General features: G+C 39.9%; 1 protein-coding gene across 1 annotated transcript; it reads right to left on the reverse strand.

Moving 5' to 3' along the window:
* Positions 1-2,629: 2,629 nt before the first annotated feature.
* Positions 2,630-7,339, reverse strand: TLP7 (tubby like protein 7). The gene is made up of 4 exons (XM_068643673.1): positions 6,732-7,339; positions 5,834-5,921; positions 4,142-4,271; positions 2,630-3,407 (listed from the first exon to the last, which is right to left on the reverse strand). Exons 1-4 carry the CDS (start codon positions 7,044-7,046, stop codon positions 2,813-2,815), a joined length of 1,128 nt encoding a protein of 375 aa, XP_068499774.1. The 5' UTR covers positions 7,047-7,339; the 3' UTR covers positions 2,630-2,812.
* Positions 7,340-22,416: the final 15,077 nt, after the last annotated feature.

Here is a 22,416-nt window from a genome sequence, read left to right on the forward strand (position 1 = left end):
AAATTATAATGTGTTGTTTATAGTTACACACATACTTTAATTGAATTTATTTTTTTTTAGCATCTCAGTTACATTCTGCTAGATAAACAGTAGCAATTCTGTTTATTTCTCCCTTTCATCAGCAGCACCCAATTCCTTGTGATTTGAAGGAATTTTCTGGTACCATTTTATTTGGAATCTAAAACTTTGTGATGACCCTTTTTTTCTTTTATAAATCAAGTTTGTGCAACCATATATATGATGTCCTTAAGGATAGAATCTTGAATAAAATTCAAAGTTATAAATAAATAACTCTTGGAACTCAATTTGGCAAAAAGTTATAAATAAATAAATAAGTCTTGAGAGAATAACAGAGAGAAGCTTGCACCAAACTATTAACATACATTTAGTTTGGTAATTTGTAGCATGTGTTTTTTTATAAAAAAATAAATCGAAAGGGGTAAACTCAAATTAATATTTTTAAAAGAGAAAAAGTACATTTGTTAGTGACTAACCAATGAAGCTATTGATTCAATATTAGACTCGTTTAATTGATTTATAAAAGAATTCACTATTACTATTCAACGAAACATACATACCTACAAATTAAGGCCAAACATTTTAATTATGATTTGACACAGAAATTGACCATCACACAACCTTAAATTTTAAAAGTAATCATGTGAGAACAAACGTAAAATTTAATTTACCAAAGTTGCAAAGCAAATTGTCAATTCTAAAAAAAAATGTGCTAACATTATGTGTTTACTGACGAAGATTAAGTAAAATGAAAACCATAAGATTTATTTTCTTTTTGTTATCCTGTTTCAAAACCTAATATATCCAACAACAAAAATCTCGAGCAAATTTTAGGAGCTGCTCTTAGGCGATTGTTAAATAAATATCTTTATAAAACACATAACATAATCAAAATCTGGTCATAAAAAAATAATAAAATCAATCAATCACATTTCATTGTTATTTTCATTAACTGGTATATATACAGATTCCGATATAGAGAGAGAATAACTCGAAATGATAAATAATTATTAATGACAAAAGATGAACTACCTAATGAAATAAGGTGAGCATTTACCAACCGTTGCAGTACAATGGAATGACCTTGAAATCAAATCAGAAGACAGCAAATCTGCGAAGAGACCTAACGACAAAATATTTGCTTCTAAATGTCATTCTTTCTCTCTCCTCTATGAGATATTTTGCTAAATGGATTTTCTTCATTAAATGGAATCAGCTTCATTTAAATGGTGGGACCTAACTTTTCAATCACTTTTCCCTTAAGCAAAGGGAATGGCCATGTAGCCTTTGAGGTCATATGATTGATCATATGTATCGATTCCAACTATGGATTGACCGATATGATTGTCATCTCTCAATTCGCTCATTGATATTTTACATTCAATTATGTATAAACAAAGTAAATAAAATTAATTTGTGATTAAAAAATAGGTAAAGCATATCTAAAAGTGGTTCAACTCTTTGATCTATTCTAATAAGAAAAATTCACCAAATGTAATATAAATAACACTTATTTCAAGATCTAGATACGTCATCATCTATCGTGTTCTGACAATCGAGCGTCGAATACTTTTACTGATTTGAGCGTCGGAGTGCCTTCTGCGGATACCATTTGAACCTGTGTTACTAAAAGACCGAGAGGTACAATGAGTGGAGAGAAAGAAGGAGCTAACAAGAAGGAAAGTTGAAATACAATACGTTTGACTGACAGAATAGAAGAAGAGTGATCTCAATAGTTTTCTAAATTCCAACTCCCATTCTAGAACAACCCTAATAAAAAAAAAAGTTATTAGAAAAGACTAAATTATACCTGTAATATTCATAAATCATTTATGCCACAACCAACCCATTATCCATTGTCATTCATAAAGCAGATGATGTTGCTTCAGCTTCAATCATGACAATTTTCTGCACTAAGGTAAACCATGTTGTGTACTGTCTTTGCTTCAACACATCTTAAAATTATAATTTCTTACCAACTTAAGATTTTTTTCTAAACAACCCTACGTAAATTTGAATGCACAAAGACATTATGAATACTTTATTTAATATAGTTTAATAAATGGAAACGAAGCCTAAAACTTTTACATTGTCATTTAATTAAATATTAGAATTTGATTATTTTTTATCAGCAAACTTACTTGTCATAATAAAGCATGATCGTACTCTTTAGTACCTAAGATATTTTCTCTTACAAAAATATACACATATTTTTACAATTAAATGATATAAAATAACTAAATTATTTACTAGATTAGACTACAGAACTTATATAGGGCTCAAATGAAACATCTTTTCTGTCTAGAACAATCCACATGCTGTTCACTTTATTGCTGATCCAGAATAATCCACGCCTAAGCACAAGGTACCGGATACCAAAGAGAAGAAATAAAGCTTTATGATTAATAGAACGTGTACTACATTGGTGTGACGTGTATTTGTCAACAACAGAAATTGAATATTGAAATGCCACCTTATTTGGTCTAATCTGTTTTACCAGAAAAATAGAATCACAATCCGAGTGCGTGGTCCTTAAGCAAAAGAAACTGAACTTAGAAAAGTTCCATAACATGCTTACACTAACGTGAATTAAAATAAAATTTGTGGACCATTGGGGTGAATAGGTAATATATTTGATTATGGAAGATGTCATGTCCTATTGATGATATAACATTTACAACAACAAGCTTCCTGCAATCAAATGTGTGGACTCAAAGCCGAGTAAAAAATAACTATTCACTTAAAACATCCATTTCCCACGGAATAAATAAGCAGTGACCACACCAAAATTATATTACTCACAAGCAAGTTTAGTGCCAAAGCTAGTTAAGCAAATGGCAAAAGCCTGGAAAGCAGATAAGGGCTGCCTATAATCCATGGTGAAAGTATCATCCCCTACTTTACCAAACTGGAGAAGAACTGTTTCCTCATCTCCTTTCCCTCCAGGTTGGCTTTGGTCCACTGTTGCAACCAGCTGAAAGTTCTTCACTGAGGCCACTGTCACACGACCATGGAAATTCAAGCACCAGCATTGCAAATGCTCATGCCACCTGGGAGCTTTATTCTTCAAGATTGTGTAGCCAGAAGCAGCAGCGTGTTCTTTATCGTGCATCTTATGGCCATCAAGAGATGTGCTATCTGAACTTTCACCCGTAGGTGTGACAGGAGTCACGGGAGACTTCAAAGAGCAAACCATTCTCCGTGGCCCTCTTGATTTCAACAGGTTGAACTTGTAGGATACCTGCCCCACCTCAAAGTTACCTGCAGGAACTTGCGGGCTTATCTGCTTGCTGGCAAACCGCCGACTGGCCCTGCCACTTGATGGTCTTGCACCACTATGGGGTGGCTGGCTGTCATAAATTGTGAAGTTGGTGCCAAGAAAATCCGAGCTGTGAAAATTTTTTAGTAACAACTTTCATTAGTAGAGAAACTTAAGAAGCATCAAAAGAATTGACCAACATTAACATTAAATGCTTTCGGTTTATGAGGGGACTAGGAAGGTTTAAAGGATTAGTATAACTTGGCCCAAGATATAAACCATATTATTCAAAATACTGTAATACAAGACAAACAAACTGTAAATCATGACCAACCACAATAGTTCCAAATTTCTAAACCAGTTTCTCTTTCTGGCACATTTGAAGGTGTGATTTAGAGCCGCAGTCTCTGTACATTTTTATTTCCTTCAAAAGTTTAAGAGTGTTTTATTTTTCTCTATTGTTTGAAGAGGAGGTTTGACAGTAGATGGAATGGAAGGATGTAATTCAGACAGGTCTCTATGCTCAATCATATAAAACAAAGGAAATAAAAAAAGTTCATTTGTTAACTTGTTTTTTAAATACTTTAGACACAGCTTAGTAAAGGACAACACATAAACTGGAACTCATTTGATAGTTTCATGATTTAGCAGAAACAAATTCAATTACAAAAGAGAAAATAAAAAAGATTCAATTAAAGCATATGTAGTTCTAAGCTAAAGCATTTTGAAAACAATAAATGTATGTGTCCATAATTAAAGGCTAAGAATGGCAGTTACTTGCAAATATTAGATGTCTAGTCTAGACTTCACTATTAAACTAAAACAAAGGAGAAAAATGCTTTTTTATTTCGGATAGAGTGTTACCTTAACTTTCCAACATAAGCATTGCTTCCTTGCGATAAATCATCAGCATCAAGAGAGATTATATACTCGGTATGGGTACCGCACCTATATCTCCTAGCTGCTAGCAGAAACTTCCCTTTATCTGTGAATGCTGACAATAGATAGGGGAGAAAAGAGGAACAAAATGAGGCATAAATCTCAAGCACATCGAAGAAAACTTAAAAGAGATCAGTGCATTATCAAGATTATATTTAGTATTGATAAAAATAATCTTCATACAATCATCATTTGAAAGTTCCCTCATGGCTATAATCAACTACACATGATTTATTACAACACCTCAAAAATCATAATATTATTAGTTTACTAACGTTTCAAAAGTCTCAGATTATTCAACCAATTGAAGGTTCAAATTTCAGCTCCACCAAACACATTTTTACAGTAAACAATGTTGGTACCATTAATTGGCCAATATATTCTATTCAGTTTCACCCCAGAACTGCTCCAACAAGAGACTTTCCATTATATTACATGTGTGATGTGAAAGGAAAAAGCAGAGCATAAAGCTAATCTATCTCAATAAACCATGTCCTCATTGTCCTCTAGACCTCTCAACATAGCTCTACCTAAGAAAGGTCGAATATAAATAAATACAAAAGAACATTAATTTCAGGACCTGCATATTATTATGAAATTAATTATATACCGGATTAACAAAATAAGAATAATTTGAAGTTCCTTCTCCTAAGAAAAAATAAACACACTACATATAAGAAATGTAAGATTCTCTAGGACCAAGGTGAAACTTGATATTATATTAAGCAACTCTGGAAACCATGCTTTACTACAATACTAATATATCTATCCTCAAATAAAACTGACAAGAATGAAAGCACTTAGGGAATCCACCCTCAGAGCTAGTTATCAAGGAGGGAGAAGCAAGCACTTAAATGCTCCAGCGAGCATCTCATGCTTACTCAATGTGGGATATAGGAACCACCATAATACCCAATGTTCTTATCAATAAGAACATCTGTACTCAAGCTGCTTAAATAATACCTTCTCTTCCATTACTACAGGTCCCTTCGTAAAAAATAAAGCTTCCCAAGCTGCTTTTAATAAATGTACATTCCCAATTGTATTTCAACAAGCAAACACCAGTAATAGATCCTTCCCCCTTCTATTTCTAAGGACTACCTCCGATTATTGTTCATAAACAAAGCACACTGTTGAACTAAGTCAAGTCCTTTTTGGTTGTCAGATTTCTTATTTTGGTAGTAATCAAACAACACGGGATGAATAAATTGCACAAGGAAGGTTCTCTAAATTGAGTAAAGCTAATCATCTTGGACTCAGTCCGGTCAACCAAGTGGCCAGAATAATGCAGTTTGACAAATATTTTCCATTAACATTTATAAACAAAACATGCAGTCACCTTACATGTGTACAAAACTACATAGCCATTTCAACTTATGGGGCTTTGAAGCACAAAAGTAAAACATGCTTTTGTCAAACAAGAAAAGCTTGATTTTATGCTAGACCAATAATAAGACGGTGCCATGTACCCAGATCTAGTCTATGCACATATTGTCAACGCTCTACCCCATAGGAAAAGTTAGGAGATAATCCAATTCCAGCCCTAATTCATTTTCATCCACCTAGAAAACAACCATAGAAAAAATAAACCTGTTTACCAATACAATACTTACTTACATGGTGATAGGGCAAGATATAGATAAAACGTTGAGGTCTTCTTGTTCCGCTTTATAAGACACTGATGGGGAACCTCACGTGGTCCGGGCTGCAGGTCATCACAAAACCAAATTGTCAAATTCCAAACCTCCCAGACTCCCGTATTCAATGCAAAATAAACCATTAATAATCATAAATAAATAAAATGCTCGTCGAAATTACAAATTACTATCGTTTACTGAGGAAAGAAATGTAGCGAAAACATCAGGTATTTCAGCAAACGTCAGACAGCGACCAAAGTGCAGAAACACATCATGCAAACGAATGATTCTTATCCATTAAAAGTTAAATGAAACTCCCCCACCCACCCACCCACCCCATTTCTGAAAGGCAAACAAGACCACTATTACGCATATGAAAATTTCTCCCACAAATGGATCCATATTCCCAATTCTCCCATCTTATCCACTTCCATCAAGATAAAGCTGCAACTATTAACACCCACTTATTCAAAAATTAATAATTACCTAGTTACACACCAGCACCCTTTCTACCAAACCAATGCAATAGGGCAACAATCCGAATTTCAGATACTAACCAATTGTTTCCATATCTTACACAAACAAAATTCACAAATCCCGTCGATCCCTAAAACAAAATTCCCAAATTCACTAACAAAACATTCACAACCCAATCATCTTACAAACAACCAAACAACAAATGCTTAAAAAGATATCAAATTAAAGAGATTAACCGGTAAAAAAAAACATCAAAATAAAAATCACAAAGCATTAATAATTTAATTCTGGGCTCATACAAACAAAATCCCAGCTGGAAATTTAAAAATTATAAAAAATGCTTCCTACCCATAAATTAAAATACAAAAAAGGACAGATTCTTTGAAGAGGGAAACTCGAACCTGTTTAAGGCACGAAGGGAAAGTGATTTTCCCGGTGTGCAAAGGCTCTCGCACGACCTCACGCGTGATGTCGCGCCAGCGCTTGCACACGCACGCGCACGACACTACGTTCTGGCGGTTCGGCCACTGCTCCTCGGCGGCGTCGACGCGCCGCACGATCTCACAGAGGATCTCCGGCAGCATGTTGGACCACCCATTTTCGTGCGCGTGTTCGCCCCCGTTTCCGGTGATCCCACCCTCGGCGGTCCCCACCGCCGGCGCCTCCTTGAACGATCTCGAGAATTTGCGGGAGCGAAAGACCTTCCTCAGCGACATAGCTAGCGACGACGATGGGTCCGCGAGTTAGGGCTCATAAGAGGAAAATGTAGAGAGAGAAAGTAAAAACAGAGAAAAAAAAACAGAGATAGAGAAAGAGAGAAAGGCGTGTTTGTTTGTTCGTTTTACGGAGAAAAGGTAACGAGTGAGAGAAAAGAGTGGGGCGAGGGTTGATCTTAAAGTTACCCGCGGTTGAGGGGAGCATGTGAGGAAGAGGTGAAGGTGCGCCGAATGACGGGCGGGTGAGGATAGGAGGAGTGGGTTGAAAAGTGATTTGATGAATTGAATGGGTTGTGATTTGACTTGGTCTATGATGTATTTATCCTCTTTTTTTCTTTTTTTTTTGATAATTTTCTGTGTCATTGACTGGGCATACAACTTGTCACCAAGCTCTAATTGCAAATTACACTCTTTTTTTCCTTTTTTACTTCATGTTCCTCCCTTTCCAAACATTATCTTCTATTGTATTAATTCAGTTTTTCCTGATCACATTTTTAATAAATTAGTTATTTATAAAATAGATTAAACTGTCTAGAAGCGATAAATTAGTGTTTAAATTTTTTAATTTAATTAATAGAAATTCAGAAAAAATTCTTAAAACATTTAATTACAGGATTAACACTATAGAAGCTAAAATCTCTTTCTTTTCAAGAAATATAAAGAATACAAAAATGAGAGAAAAAAAATACATAGAAAGTTTTATACTTATTTGATTATTCTGAGACGTAACCACAATTTAGTGAGCTTGTGTTGTTATCTTACATATTCATATCACACGCATTTGAAGTGCAAAATTGCATTATCTCATTAAATGCAAACTTCTTCAAAATTCTATTTATAATACTTATTATACATGTATATATATAGAAGCATATTATAAGAAACATTAAATCTAGGGTTCAAAAATTCACATAAGGATTCAAGAAGAATATGGACAAATATAACCTAATGTGAAAATTATCCAAAAAATATTAGAAGAAAAAAAATTCAATACTCTTTTTCGATGTCTTTAAGTAAAAGTTCCATTTAAAGATTTATAGGGAAAAAGTGCATTTTGAGTGTCCTTGAAGAACAATAAAAATAAGTAAGATTGATTTGTAATGTACATCAAAAAGCGTATATATAAATTGTTTAAAGCATAGTTATTTGATTATACTTAATAATAATAATAATAATAATAGTTTTTTTTTCTGAACTTGAAACTTTATAAGAATAATATAATCAATTATTTCTAGTTACAATGGATTATTTATAATGCTTGTATCTGAACGAAATTTTATATAATTTATTATTATTTAAATAATTAATTATTTTACTTGTAATAATTCATTATGGCATAAGATAATTGATTATCTAGTTAAACAAAATTTATACACAAGATAATTCATTATATTCTATTACAATCGATTATTATGTTTTAAAATATTTTATTAAACCTTTTAAAAAAATAATTATGTATAAAGGCTAGAATGATTTTGTAATGCATAAGTCTAAATTTACTTAAGAATAACTAATACGTGTAACAAACACTCACATATAAAATACAAAAAAATCATTCATATAGAGATGTAGCGTGAAAATTAATTAGATATGTATGATCTATATAAAAAGATTAATGTATATGAAAATCACAACAATACTATATATATTTCATGTGGTCACATATGTTTACTAGTGAGTTAATTTAGAACATTTATATCACTTTTCTCACAACGTATTTTTATATAAAAAGAAACTATAACATTTTTTTTTTCTCATAAAACTACAACATTCAAAATGACCATTAAAAGCACTTTTTTTCTATTATTAAACTTTGAATTATTTTTCGCTCGAGTGACCCGTCATTTTTTTTACATTTTCATAGTTTCATTCAATTTTTTTATTCTTTAACATTCCACTAATAATTATATTATTACTAATCATCACAAAATAAATATATATATATATGTTCTTACCGGTTGACTCATTCGTCGTTGACTTCAAAGGCAGATGGTGACTCCTCCTATCTCCTGGTGGTTTACGCTCTCTCCTTGGGTAGCTGAGAGTGACTATGTTTAAGACAGAGGGGACCCTAGTTATAAATTGCACTCCGACGATCAAGTCAGTACTGGACTAAGAAACAATAAGTGTGTAAAGCAGTTTCAGTCTTAGAAACGGCGTACCTTTTCTAGGGTTCTTACCACCCTTTATATAAGCTGTATTAGGTCAACTTCCCTATCCTTCAAGGTTCTTTCCTTAAGTTGAATTAGGGTTCACTAGTGAGGCATCATGTGACGCGTTGCACAAGCTTAGCGCGGCTACGGCACAAGACTTGCCTCTTCTGGAGTGCAATCTTTCTAACAGCATAGCTGCCAGGGTACCTATTCATGTACCAGCGCTGCAGCGTCATTTGTTCTGTGAGTGCCCTAACTATTCACGTGTCATGCATGCAGTCTTTCCCTGGAAACCCTAACCCTCGCGGACCTTAGCGCCTCTAGGGAACACATGCTTGTGTCGTACCCAAATGTACCATACACACCCCCATGCATGATCCTCTCGTGATTTAGGTCTTTCTAACTCATACTGTTTGTGGGGCCCAACTTATGTGGCTCATTATTACTGTTGAACCACCAAGGTCCGATGTCGACCTCTTCTTCGACCGAGGCCCGAGGTCTGGCCTGTACAATATATATAAAAGATTCATATTACACTTAAAAATATCTTTAAAATAAATATCCATTTGCATAAGGAATTATAATATATGTTGTACTGGATAGGAGTGTTTGGGACCTCGATCCAAGCACTTTGGTATGGTCAGTTCGATTTTCGGGCCAACATGGGTCCAAAGAGTGAGCCAAGAGCTCGGCCAAGCACTGGTGATGGAGATCAAGTTCAAGACCAAATGGAGGCCAATACTCAAGGACAAGAAGAGGAAGAGGCTCAAGTGCTAGACGCTCAAGGAGTTGGTACCCACCTCAAAGGCTTACAAGAAGTCAATTCAAGGCATTAGGAAATAATGGAAAGTTGTTTTCTCTTTTTGTAATATCTTTGTTAGAAGGTGCTTAGAGGGAAACATAAGACACCTCTTTTGTAAAAGAATCTTTAGGTCTTTAGTTTAGGAAAATAATAGGAAGCTTAGGGGGTGTGAGCTTAGTAGAGAGGTGTAGGCGTAATAGGGAGGTGCCAAACTAAGAGAGGAAGTCACACCTTCCTCATGCTCTAAGTTGACGCCACTTTTATGTCATTTGGGGGGAAATTTGAGTTTAATTAGCTTTTCATTTCAGCACCTCTTAGGCTATAAATAAAGGTGCTTGCCTTTGTAAAAATCAGATTGGAAATTAGCAATAGAGAAACTCTACTCAATTTGAGAGAGAATTTGTGAGAACTTGTCTTCTCCTTCACCTTGTCTTATCTTGAGTGCATTTGGTTCTCTCAAGTGGCGGCACTAGCTCACTCATCTTGGAGCCTTCATCCTCTAAGTGGCGTGATCATCAAACCAAAGCATCCATCTCCATAAGTTCTTCTTTCTTTCATCTCCATTATCATACAAAGCATAAACATGTCTTAGTTTCTTTTGTTCGGTTCATCTTCCTTTTCTTGCACTTATGTTCGGCTGTTTTCATTTGTTTATGTTTTGATTCGGTTCTGAAGCTTCTTTTCATAATCTGTTCGGTTCATTTGCTTTCTTAAGAGTTTCAATCGGTTCATTTGCATTTTTACACAATTTGTTCGGTTCAATTGACAATAGATGGATCTTCCATGTGAGTTTGGTGTTTGGTGCAAGTTTTGGTGAGTTCTTGAAACATAGAACCTTGATCCAATTCTATTATAAGTGCCTAAGCTATCTCCAACTCAAGTTGATTTCATAGAATGTCAAGAATCAATCATATCTACCTAGTGGAATCATATCAACTGGTAAGAAAGCTCGAAAAAGATAGTTAAGATAGAAGAATATTATGTTTGTTTATAACACATACGTTAATTTAAATGCAAATAAAATATGTTGAGAATAATGTTGTTAGCACTCGAGAATAATGGTGCACTAAATATTTTCCTGTTGTTAGCACCCAAAGATAAGAGGTGCACGTGAAGAGGTGGTTTTTCTGTTATGATTATATGCTTGTTGTTGAGATTATGTTCTCATTAGTAGAAGTTGTTCAAGGGAAATCTATAAAAGGAGCTTGAGACCCCCGGTAAAGGTACGCTGTTTCTGAGTACTAGGGATTGAAACTGATTATTATTGTGTATTCTCTCACTGACTTGGTCGTCGGAGTGTGATCAACAGGTAGAGTCCCCTTTGTCTCAGCGAAGCGTTGTTCCAGTGCACCAAGAGGAGACAAAATAGAAATGGAGCTTGCCCATCCAGTTTACCCGAAGTCAACTGCACGAAAACATTTGGCGCCCATCGTGGGGCACGATAAAACTTGATCCCATTCGCATTTGTGATTGAGGCTTTTGACGTGATGAGAAACACAAGGTAAGGCCCACAAGGATCAAAAGGAGGCGATGCCCATGTTTTACAACAACTCATGGATGCCATGAGGGCCCTCCAAGAACCCTAAACCCTAAACCCAATATGAGAAGTATAGACAAGAACAAGAATGGATCCAAGAGCTGATCCAAGAAGAAGTCAGGGTGAGCAGGAGAGGCTACGAGCGAAAGCCTTTGCTGAGCAAAAGCTTCTGCAGAATCGTCTGATGGCAAAAAATGAGGCATCTCGGGCAGGAATGGAGGGGCACGTGCAAGCCAATGAGGAGTTGTGCAAAACCAATGAGGAATTACGCAAGAGCTTGCACCAACGTGTCCAACGTTCCACCAGGGAACGATCTCTAAACTTGCCACCGAGGAATAGTCCCAAACCATTCTCGAAGGAGATCATGGATGAGCCTGTGCCAGCTTATTCCATCATACCTAAAACTGCCTTTTTCACGGGGATAGAGGACCTTGAAAATCACCTTACGACATTCAACGCTCAGATGATTATCTCTGGAAGAACGGATGCCATCCAATGTAAAATGTTCATGAACATTGTTGAACATGGGAGCTTTGATGTATCAAATCCACATGAATCCTGAAGTTGTGCTGCTTTTTGGTTTGGGTTTAGATTAAGGTGTTTAAAAATCTTTGTTAAGATCAATTTTTAATCCTACACAAAGCTTGATCAAACAGTTTTAAAAGAATTAAAGTGTTTTTCCAAGCAAAGGGAAAACAACCGGTTGAATCATCGAGATAATCGGTTGTTTGTCACTTAGCTGGCTTGAGGTTTTTGAAATTGCTTTTGGAATTAGTTATGCAATGGCTTGACTCATTCAACCGGTTAAATCGTGGTTTCAACCGGTTAAATGTGTGTTTTCATAACAGATTTTTGAAAACTTGTTTCAACTGATTCAGCTGATTAAAACGACCTAAAACGGCTACATTTCAAGAGCTATAAATATAGCCCTCCTTTCAAAGCAAAAACAACATTCAAATACAAAAAGTATTGATACACATTTGAGAAAGAGATTTGTTTTTTAAAGGTGTTTTTCAAAGTGCAAGATTTTTGTTCAAGCTTTGTTGTGGTAACAAGTTATGATCATAGGAGTTTCCTGTATTGTGCAAATCTAGGTATTTTCTATCCTTGTCTATTTATCTACTCTGTGTGTTTGAAATCCTGTAAAGACAGAGGTTGTTCTATCTTGAGGTGTTTGGTGTTTCAAAGAGGGTGAGTGAATATTGTGGGTTGCAAGGTTGCCTCTTTGTGTGTGTTGTAATCTGGTTTTGATTACTAGTGGAACTTAGAGGTTCTTCTGAGAACTGGATGTAGCTCTAGTGTGAGTGAACCAGTATAAACCTGTTGTGTAAATCTCTCTTTCTCTTAAACTCTCTATTACTGTTTGATAATTTCATTTCTGCTACTGGTATAAACAACCGATTAAAACGCAGTTTTAACCGGTTAAAATTCTGATAATTGTTTCTGTTGGATTGTTTGATAACTTTCCTTAATTGTTTATATGGATTGTTTGTTAAAGATTCATTCTAAATCAAGTCTTTGCGAAAATCTTTCATAAAACAATTCACCCCCCTCTTGTTTAAGTCATTAATTCTTACAATTAGCATCAAGAACTAGGTTCTTGAAAAAGTTCTTGTTTCTGTTTTTCTGAAAAATCTTTTTGATGGCTGACAAAATGCCTTTTGGGGAAGGTGCTTCCATAAACAGGCCACCATTGTTTTTTGGGGTTAATTACCAGTTTTGGAAGGTGAGAATGAAAATCTTTATGCACTCAACTGATAAGGGTATTTGGGAAACAATTGAAAATGGTCCCTTTATGCCTCAAGTTAAAAGAGATGAGGTTTTAATTGATAAACCCAAGAGAGAGGTTCATTACTAACCTCGACCTTGCTCCAAAAGGGCAAGGGAGGATTTAGCTGACGAACCATACTGTTCTCGACCTTGGTGTTCTCACTCAAGAGGGAGATTCACGAGAAACCCCACTGTTACCGATCTTGAGACTTCTAACCCAAGAGAGAGGTTCATTAACTATATTGTACAAAATACTTGAAAAATCTTTAACTAAATAACTGAAATTTTATTGGGTGACCTCGTTAAAAAACCCCTTGAAGGGAAAAAGAGTGTTCCCTAAAACTGTGTACAATGCAATAACACAACTGAAATAAAACTTAAGGTTGGTCGCGATTCACGTACTAGGGATCACTCCACCTTCTAAAGTCTCGAGCCTCTATGCTCCATTCCCAAGGGCCTCTGTCACCCTGAAGGGACCAGTCCACTTGGGAGACAACTTGTTCTCTAGCTGGTATGGGTGGGTCTTCCTCATCACCAGGTCGGCGACTTGGAACTGCCGAGGTCTCAACTTGGAGTTGTACTTGTACTCCACCCTTCTCTTCAAAGCTTCGACCTTGTTTCTTGCTTCCTCCCTTACTTCATCCAGTAGGTCCAGGTTCATCTTTCTTTCTTCATTGGACTCTTCAGCCTCGAAGTTCTGGAAACGTGGCGAGTTCTCCTGGATCTCTACAAGAATCATCGCGTCTGAACCATACAACAAGCTAAAGGGTGTTTCCTTGGTAGTGGACTGGGGAGTAGTGTGATAAGCCCACACAATTCTAGGAACTTCCTCTGCCCAGGTCCCATTGGCCTTCTCCAGCCTTCTCTTTAGACCTCTGAGCAGAACTCGGTTGGCGGACTTGACTTGCCTGTTTGTCTGCGGGTGTTCGATTGATGTGAACACCTGCTTTACTCCCAGCTCTGTACATAGCTTGCCCAACTGTTGGCTTGCAAACTGGGTGCCATTGTTGGACACCAACCGTTTTGGGATTCCAAAGTGGCATACTATGTTCTTCCACACAAAGTGCTGGATCTTGTGGGTTGTGACCTGCGCTACTGGCTCAGCCTCTATCCACTTTGTGAAGTATTCTATGGCAACCACGAGGTACTTCATCTGTTGCACCGCTAAAGGGAAATGGCCTAGAATGTCGATCCCCCAAGTATGAAACGGCCATGGGCTATAGATCGATTTGAGCTCTTCTGAAGGCGCCTTGTGCCAGTCAGCATGTTGCTGGCACTACTTGCACCGTTGTGGATACCCTGTGTAGTCTTCCCTCATGGTTGGCCAATAATAACCTGCGTGAATGGCCTTTAATGCGAGAGCTCGACCGCCAATATGACTCCCGCATATCCCTTCATGGAGTTCTGCCATAATGCGTGTGCATTGCTCACCACTTACACATACCAGGATAGGGTGAGTGAACCCCTGTCTGAACAACTCTCCAACGATCAAGGTGTACTTGCTCGAATTTTTCTTGATTTTTCTGGCCTCTGTGTCCTCCAGCGGGGGTATCCCATCAGCCAAGTAGCGTTTGTAGGGTGTCATCCATGTTTCGCCCCCTTCGACTAGGCACACCTGCAACGACTTCTCCCTAGAAATTGGGTATGTGCTTACCTTGGGTGTCTTCAACGTCTCCTGAGTCAACGACCGATGACTCCTCTTCACCTATTCCGAAGTGCTTATCTACTGAACTTCTGCTTCATTATTTGTGGTAGTTCGAGGTGTCCTCAGGGTCTTCTGAATGACTGTCCTTTGTTTTCCCCCCTTGCCTGAACTGGCGAGCTTTGCTAGCAAGTCAGCATGGGAATTCTGTTATCTGGGGACATGTACTAACTCGAACACCTCAAACGTCTCCCTCAGAATCTGGACGTACTCTAGGTATGTGGCCATTTGAGGGTCTTTAGCCTGATATCCTCCTGTGACCTGACTTGTGACTAGCAAGGAGTCACTCTTTTCCAACAAACTTTTTGCACCCATCTCCTTGGCCAATAACATTCCAGCGATCAAGGCCTCATACTCCGCCTGGTTGTTACTCTCCTTGAAAGCGAATCGCAGGGCTTGCTCAATCAATAGCCCATTTGGTCCTTCCAAGATGACGCTAGCCCCACTACCTTGTTGGTTGGAGGAACCGTCTATAGAGAGTACCCATATGAAATATGCTCTTTTTTGGTGCGTGGCTGTCGAGGAGAGCTCCGCTACGAAGTCAGCATAAACCTGACCTTTGATAGGGCCTTTGGGTTCATATTGCACGTCAAACTCTGATAGCTCTACTGCCCAACACACCATTCTTCCTACATCATTTGGCTTCTGTAAGACCTTACGAATGGAAAGGTCTGTCATCATTATCACTGTAAAGCTTTGGAAGTAGTGGTGAAGTCTTCGTGCTGACAACACTACCGCCAGAGTTGCCTTCTCTATGGCCTGGTATCTCACCTCAGGCTCCTGCAATACTTTGCTCACAAAGTAAACCGATTTTTGTATGTGGTCCTGTTCCTACACAAGGACCGAATTGATCACCCGATTGGTGATCACAAAGTACAAGCGAAGTGGGGTACCCAGCTGCGGCTTGCATAACACTGGTGGACTGGCCAGGTACTCCTTCAGCTTGAGGAACACCTCTTCGCACTCCCTAGTCCATACAAATCTGTTATTCCTCTTCAGGCACTGGAAATAGGGGTGCCTTTGTCCCCTCCTGCTGACATAAATCTGGACAAAGCGGTCATCTGCCCTGTCAGCTGTTGCACTTCCTTCACTGAGATCGGGCTCCTCATTCCTATGATTGCAGCATACTTCTCAGGATTTGCCTCTATCCCACAGTGAGTAGGAAACCCAAGAACTTGCCTGCTTCTACCCCAAACACACACTTCTCGGGGTTCAACTTCAATACTTAGCTATCGTGGTGAATAACTCTTCTAAATACGCTACGTGCTGCTCCCTTTGCTGGGAGGTGACCACCATGTCGTCTACATACACTTGGACATTTTGCCCTATCTTGGGCGCTAGTACTTTGTCCTTCAGCCTCTGGTAGGTCGCACATGCATTCTCAAGCCCAAAAGGCATCTCCTTATAACAGTAGCAAGAGAGCTCTGTCATGAACGTTGTTTTGCATTCGTCCCTGGGATGCATCATTGTAACCAGAAAAGGCATCCAGGAAGCTGATTAGTCTTCAACCATATGCATTGTCTACCAAAGCATCAATACTAGACAGCGGGTAGGAGTCCTTCGGACAAGCCTTATTGAGGTCTGTGAAGTCGACGCACATTCTCCATTTTCCACTAGCCTTCTTCACCAACACCACGTTCGCCAGCCACTCAGGGTACTGAATCTCGTTGATGTGGCCAACACTTAGCAGCTTTTGTGTCTCTTCTCTGATGACCTGACGCCTTTCGATATTGAACTTTCTTCTTCTCTGGCAAACAGGTAGAACCTGTAGGTCCATGGTAAGACGATGACACAGGAAATCAGGATCTATGCCAGACATGTTTGAGGCAGACCATGCAAAAGGACTTGCCAAGCTTGAACCTCTTTCCACCGATCTCCCTCTCCAACACCTCTTCTGCAGGTTTGGGCCGTCTCTCCAGGGCAATCTCTGCGCGGGTGACCCTTTCTTCCCTTGGAGGTTTGGTGGTAATAGTGAACACCCCTCTCTTCGTCTTGAGGCTATTCTCATAGCACTTCTTAACCTCCTTCTAATCAGACTTGATAGTGATCACCGTCCCCTCGAGGGAAGGCAACTTCATCTTCATGTGCCTCGTGGAGGCCACCGCTCCAATCTTGTTCAAAGCAGGTCTACCCAAAAGTATGTTGTAGGAGGATGGAGCGTTAACAACAAGATACCTGATGTTTGCAGTGCGTGAGGATGTGCCATCTGTGAAGGTCGTTCTTAGCTCTATGTGTCCACGCACTTCTACCTGGTCTCTAGCAAAACCATACAAGCAGCCAATATAAGGTCTCAACTGGTATGGAGACAACTACAACTTATTGAAGGTCGACCAAAACATCACATCGGCCGAACTTCCCTGGTCCACGAGGACGCGATGCACCCTCCTTCCCGCTGTTACTACCGAAACCACCACTGGATCATTGTCATGTGGAACGACGTCCTGGCGGTCGGCCTTAGTGAAGACGAGGTCGACATCGGTAGTCTGATATGCCTCCTGTACCTCTACTGCCATCACCTCTCGTGCATACTTCTTCTACTGGGAGGCGGTGCATCCTCCTCTAGAGAACCCTCCAGAGATGGTGTTGATCTCACCATGAATGGGCACCTCGTGCCCTTTATCACCTCCTGGGGCTGCTGACGCCTGAACCCCTTGCGGCTCTTGGAGGTAGTCCTTCAAGAAGCCGCTCTTTACTAGTTCATCCAACTGGTACCCCAGTGACAAGCAGTTGCGTATGGTGTGGCCATAGGCTTGGTGGAATTCGCACCAAGCGTTCTTGCTGGGCCCCAACTTTTTGTCAGTCTTCGGGGGTGTCTTCAGCCTTTCCGCTATGTTAGGAATAACGATCAATTCCTTGAGCTCTACTCGAAAGTTGTGTCTGGGGGTGCGTCTTCCCTCGTTCGTGCCCTGATCTGGGGCTTCCTTGTCTCATATGGTTGCTGCTTTCCTGAGTCTTTCTTCTCTGTTGTCGCCTCATGCACCCTCATGAGTTGAGGTCGATCAGTCCTCAAGGTCGGACAGAGCCAACTCTACTGTGTTTTTCTGTGACCTGATCTTTTGCGACGATGTGCGCCATAGCCCGACGCCTGATCTCGCAACGTCTTTGGGCAACATCTTATCTGTGAGTCACTGAACGGCCCTGGTAGCACTCCTTTGGTGAAGGCGTGCACCGTCATGGCTTCATCCTTGGTGTTTAACCTCACCACTTGGACCCCAAACCTGTTTAAGTACTCTTTCAAGGACTCTCTTTGGCATTGCTTCACGTCAAAAAGATCGTAAGAGATCGGAGGGGGAGCCCTATTGACAATGTACTACTCTCTGAACAACATTAAGAATTGGTTGAATGAAGTAATGTGTCCGTCAGGGAGATTGATGAACCAGTCCAACGTTGTGCCTGCAAACGTGCTTATAAATAGCTTGCAATACACAACATCGGAACCTTCTGAAAGCATCATCTGGGTGTGGAACGCTGTGAGGTGAGCCTCTAGGTCCTCTACACCTGTGAAGGTGACCTTCAGGCCCATGGAAGTGGCTGCTATCACAACGTTAATGATTGCTTGAGAGAACGGCATGGGGCGTGCCCTATCTTGTTTTGATTTCATTATGTCTATTCGATTATTACCTTTTGTCCTTGCTTTGCTTGTTTAATTCTGCACATTATCTTGGCATCATGTCCATTTTATCATTTCCTTTTCCTTTTTCCTTTGTGAAATGAACCTTCACATCTACTTAATCACTTGGTTAAGTTAATGTCCAGTGGGGATTTTCCTTAGGTTCTCACTCCTAATTTCCTAAAAATCTCAATTCTAAAAGTAAAGTGTCACCTAAATGAAAACTCTTAAAATCAACTCACATCATGTGGTTATCAGAGCTTAGGTTCTTATGCTTCAATTGCTTGAGTTGATTCGGCACTTTACAATTTCTTTACATTCTAGCTCCTTTAATTCTTGTCTTTAAATTCAAGTGCCTTGACACTCTTGTCTTTATTTTCTTGCATTTTATTTTCAAGCCCTTTATTTTCTTGCAAATTTTTTTTCCAACCATTTTATATTTATAGCATTTTTCGCTTTTGGATATGTTTCTCTTTATGTCTTTTATCAATCTTGCCTTTTACTTCGAGTCTTATTGTTCTCGCTGGTTGACTTGGTTGTCGTTTGACTCCAACGACAGCTTTAGGCCCCGTCTGTCTCCTCCTTCTTACGCACTCCTCTTAGTTGAAGAACGTTGTACCTGTAGAGACAATGGGCGCCCTGGCGACCGTTTGCACTCCGACGCTCAAGTCAGTACTGGGGTAAAGAAACAGTAAGTGAATAAAGTAGTTTCAGTCTTAGAAACCGTGTACCTTGCTAGGGTTCTTACCACCCTTTATATAGGTTGTAACTAGGGTCACTGCTGTTCTGTTACCCATCTCTAGGGTTCCTGGGAGAATGTCCTTGCGCCGCTATCACACAATCTTAGCGTAAACCCTTCGTATACTGTTTAAACCTTTAAACCCCTACGCTCCCTTCACTGTTTCATTACTTCACTTAAGCATTTCTCAAACATTTCTTGTTCCCGAAACGCTCTTCGAATACCTCATCCTTCGAACCCTAATTTATTCAAAGGTAACTTTTTACTTCATGATCACTCTTGCTTTATGATTCCAACGCTCTTAACATGCTATAACTGTTATGGGACTGTTTACATTTCTGCACTTTACGCTTTCTGTTCTTCTTTTGGGTATCCTTTGTTTTTCTGGTTTTCAGAGTCGTGCCATCTTCTTCCTCTAAAGTTTCACTTTTTCTTCTTTTGTTTAGCTCTCTTATTTAAGATGGCTCAACGGAACCCTTCTCCGGCCTCAACTTCAAACTCTACCCCAACTTCACCTCCAACCTCAACTCCACCCTCGACACCAAACCCTCCTCTTCTACCTCTGATTACAAGTCCCTATATCGTTGGGCATCTGACGCCCTTTTAAAGGAGACCTCCAACTTTTCTTCTCTCGTGAGCATAACTGCTTATAGGAAGAAACAGACTTTCCATAAGTTTCGTGTCTTTGGCAAAGACCACGACAAATACGTGAGGATGGTGCCCTGTAGGGTAGGTGAACCTGTGTGTTCTTACGAGTCTTCAGACCCTGAAGGACATTTCTGCTTCATCTACTCCACGGTCTTTTGAAGACTTGGCCTACAACTTCCCTTCACCCCGTTCGAGCGAGCCCTTCTCACTGAGGTGAACGTTGCCCCCGCCCAACTACACCCTAATAGTTGGGCATTCGCGAGGGCCTTCGCTATCCTGTGCCACTGCCTTGGCCATACGCCATCAGTGGACATGTTCCTCTACTTCTTTGAAGCGAAGAGCCCGGGCCAGAAGCTGTGGGTTAGCTTCAATGATGTCGTTGGGAGGGTGCTGCTGACGCTCTTCCAGCAGTCTTATAAGGGCTTCAAGAAGCACTTCTTCAAACTTCAAGAACAACTTTCCATCGATCAAGGTGTACTTGCTCAAATTTTTCTAGCCTTTGTAGGCTCCAACGAGAATGTCCCATCAGCCAAGTAGCATTTTTAGGGTGTAATCCAGGTTTCGCCCCCTTCAACTAGGCAAACCTGCAACGCTTCTCCCTAGAAACTGGGTACGTGCTTATTCTGGGCGTCTTCAATGTCTCCTCAGTCAACGACCGATGACACCTCTTCACCCCTTCCGAGGTGTTGATCTGCTAGAATTCTGCTGCATTATTTGTGGCAGTTCGAGGTGTCCTCAGGGTCTTCTGAATGACTGTCCTCTGTCTACCCCTCTTGCCCGAACTGACGATCTTTGCTAGCAAGTCAGCTCGGGCTTTCTGTTCTCTGAGCACGTGTACTAACTCGAACATTTCAAACGTCATCCTCAGAATCTGGACGTACTCTAGGCGACTTGACCTGTGACTAACAAGGAGTTACTCTTTGACAACAAAATTTTCGCACCCATCTCCTTAGCTAATAAATTCCAGCGATCAGGGCCTCAAACTTTGCCTGGTTGTTACTAGCCTTGAAAGCGAACTACAGGGCCTGCTCAATCAATAGCCCATTTGGCCCTTCCAAGATGACGTTAACCCAACTACCATGTTGGTTGGAGGAACCGTCTATAGAGAGTACCCATCTGAAACCTGCTCCTTCTTGGTGCGTGGCTGCCGATGAGAGTTCTACCATGAAGTCAACATAAACTTGGCCTTTAATAGGGCTCTGGGCTCATACTGCACATCGAACTCTGATAGCTCTACTGCCCAGCGCACCATTCTTCCTGCCACATCTAGTTTCTGCAAGACCTTGCAAATGGGAAGGTCTATCATTACTATCACTGTAAAGCTATGCAAGTAGTGGCGAAGCCTTCGCGTTGAGAACACTACTGCCAGGGCCACTTTCTCAATGGCCTGGTATCTCACCTCAGGCCCCTGCAGTAATTTGCTCACAAAGTAAATCGGCTTTTGTACCTGGTCTTGTTCCTGCACAAGGACCAAACTGATCAAGTACAAGCGAAGCGAGGTACCCAGCTGCGGCTTGCATAACACTGGTGGACTGGCTAGGTACTCCTTTAGCTTGAGGAATGCCTCTTCGCACTCCCTGGTCCATACGAATATGTTATTCCTTTTCAAGCACTGGAAATAGGGGTGGCCTTTTTCCCCTCTAGCTGACACAAATCTGGACAAAGCGGCCATCCGCCCTGTCAGCTGCTACACTTCCTTCATTGAGATTGGGCTCCTCATTCCTATGATTGGAGCGTAATTCTTAGGATTTGCCTCTATCCCACGCTCAGTGAGTAGGAAACCCAAGAACTTGCCTGCATCTACCCCGAACACACATTTCTTGGGGTTCAACTTCAATTTGTACTTAGCTATCGTGGTGAATAACTCTTCTAAATCCGCTACGTGCTGCTCCCTCTGCTGGGAGGTTACCACCATGTCGTCTACATATGCTTGGACATTTCGCCCTGTCATGGGTGCTAACACTCTGTCCATCAGCCTCTGGTAGGTCGCACATGCATTTTTAAGCCTAAAGGGCATCACCTTATAACAGTAGCAAGAGAAATTTGTCATGAACGTTGTTTTGCATTCGTCCCTGGGATGCATTCTGATCTGATTGTAACCAGAAAATGCATCCAAGAAACTGATTAGTCTTCAACCAGATGCACTGTCTACCAAAGTATCAATACTGAGCAATGGGTAGGAGTCCTTCGGACAGGCCTTGTTGAGGTATGTGAATTTGACGCACATTCTCCATTTTCCACTAGCCTTCTTCACCAACACCATGTTCGTCAGCCACTCAGCGTACCGAATCTCCCTTATGTGGCCAGCGCTTAGCAGCTTCTGCGTCTTTTCTCTAACGACCCAACTTCTCTCGTCATTGAACTTTCTTCGTCTCTGGCGAACAGGTCGTATTTACGGGTCCATGGTGA

The sequence above is a fragment of the Phaseolus vulgaris genome, chromosome 5 (genome assembly GCF_051622355.1).
Source record: "Phaseolus vulgaris cultivar YP4 chromosome 5, ASM5162235v1, whole genome shotgun sequence".
NCBI classification, from domain to species: domain Eukaryota; kingdom Viridiplantae; phylum Streptophyta; class Magnoliopsida; order Fabales; family Fabaceae; genus Phaseolus; species Phaseolus vulgaris.

Coding starts and splice junctions, on each gene's coding strand:
- TLP7 (XM_068643673.1), bottom strand. CDS start 7,046: ATGTCGCTGAGGAAGGTCTTTCGCTCCCGCAAATTCTCGAGATCGTTC. Junction 5,922..6,731: donor TCCCTTCGTGCCTTAAACAG/GTTCGAGTTTCC, acceptor GATGACCTGCAG/CCCGGACCACGTGAGGTTCC. Junction 3,408..4,141: donor GCTTATGTTGGAAAGTTAAG/GTAACACTCTAT, acceptor AAATTTTCACAG/CTCGGATTTTCTTGGCACCA.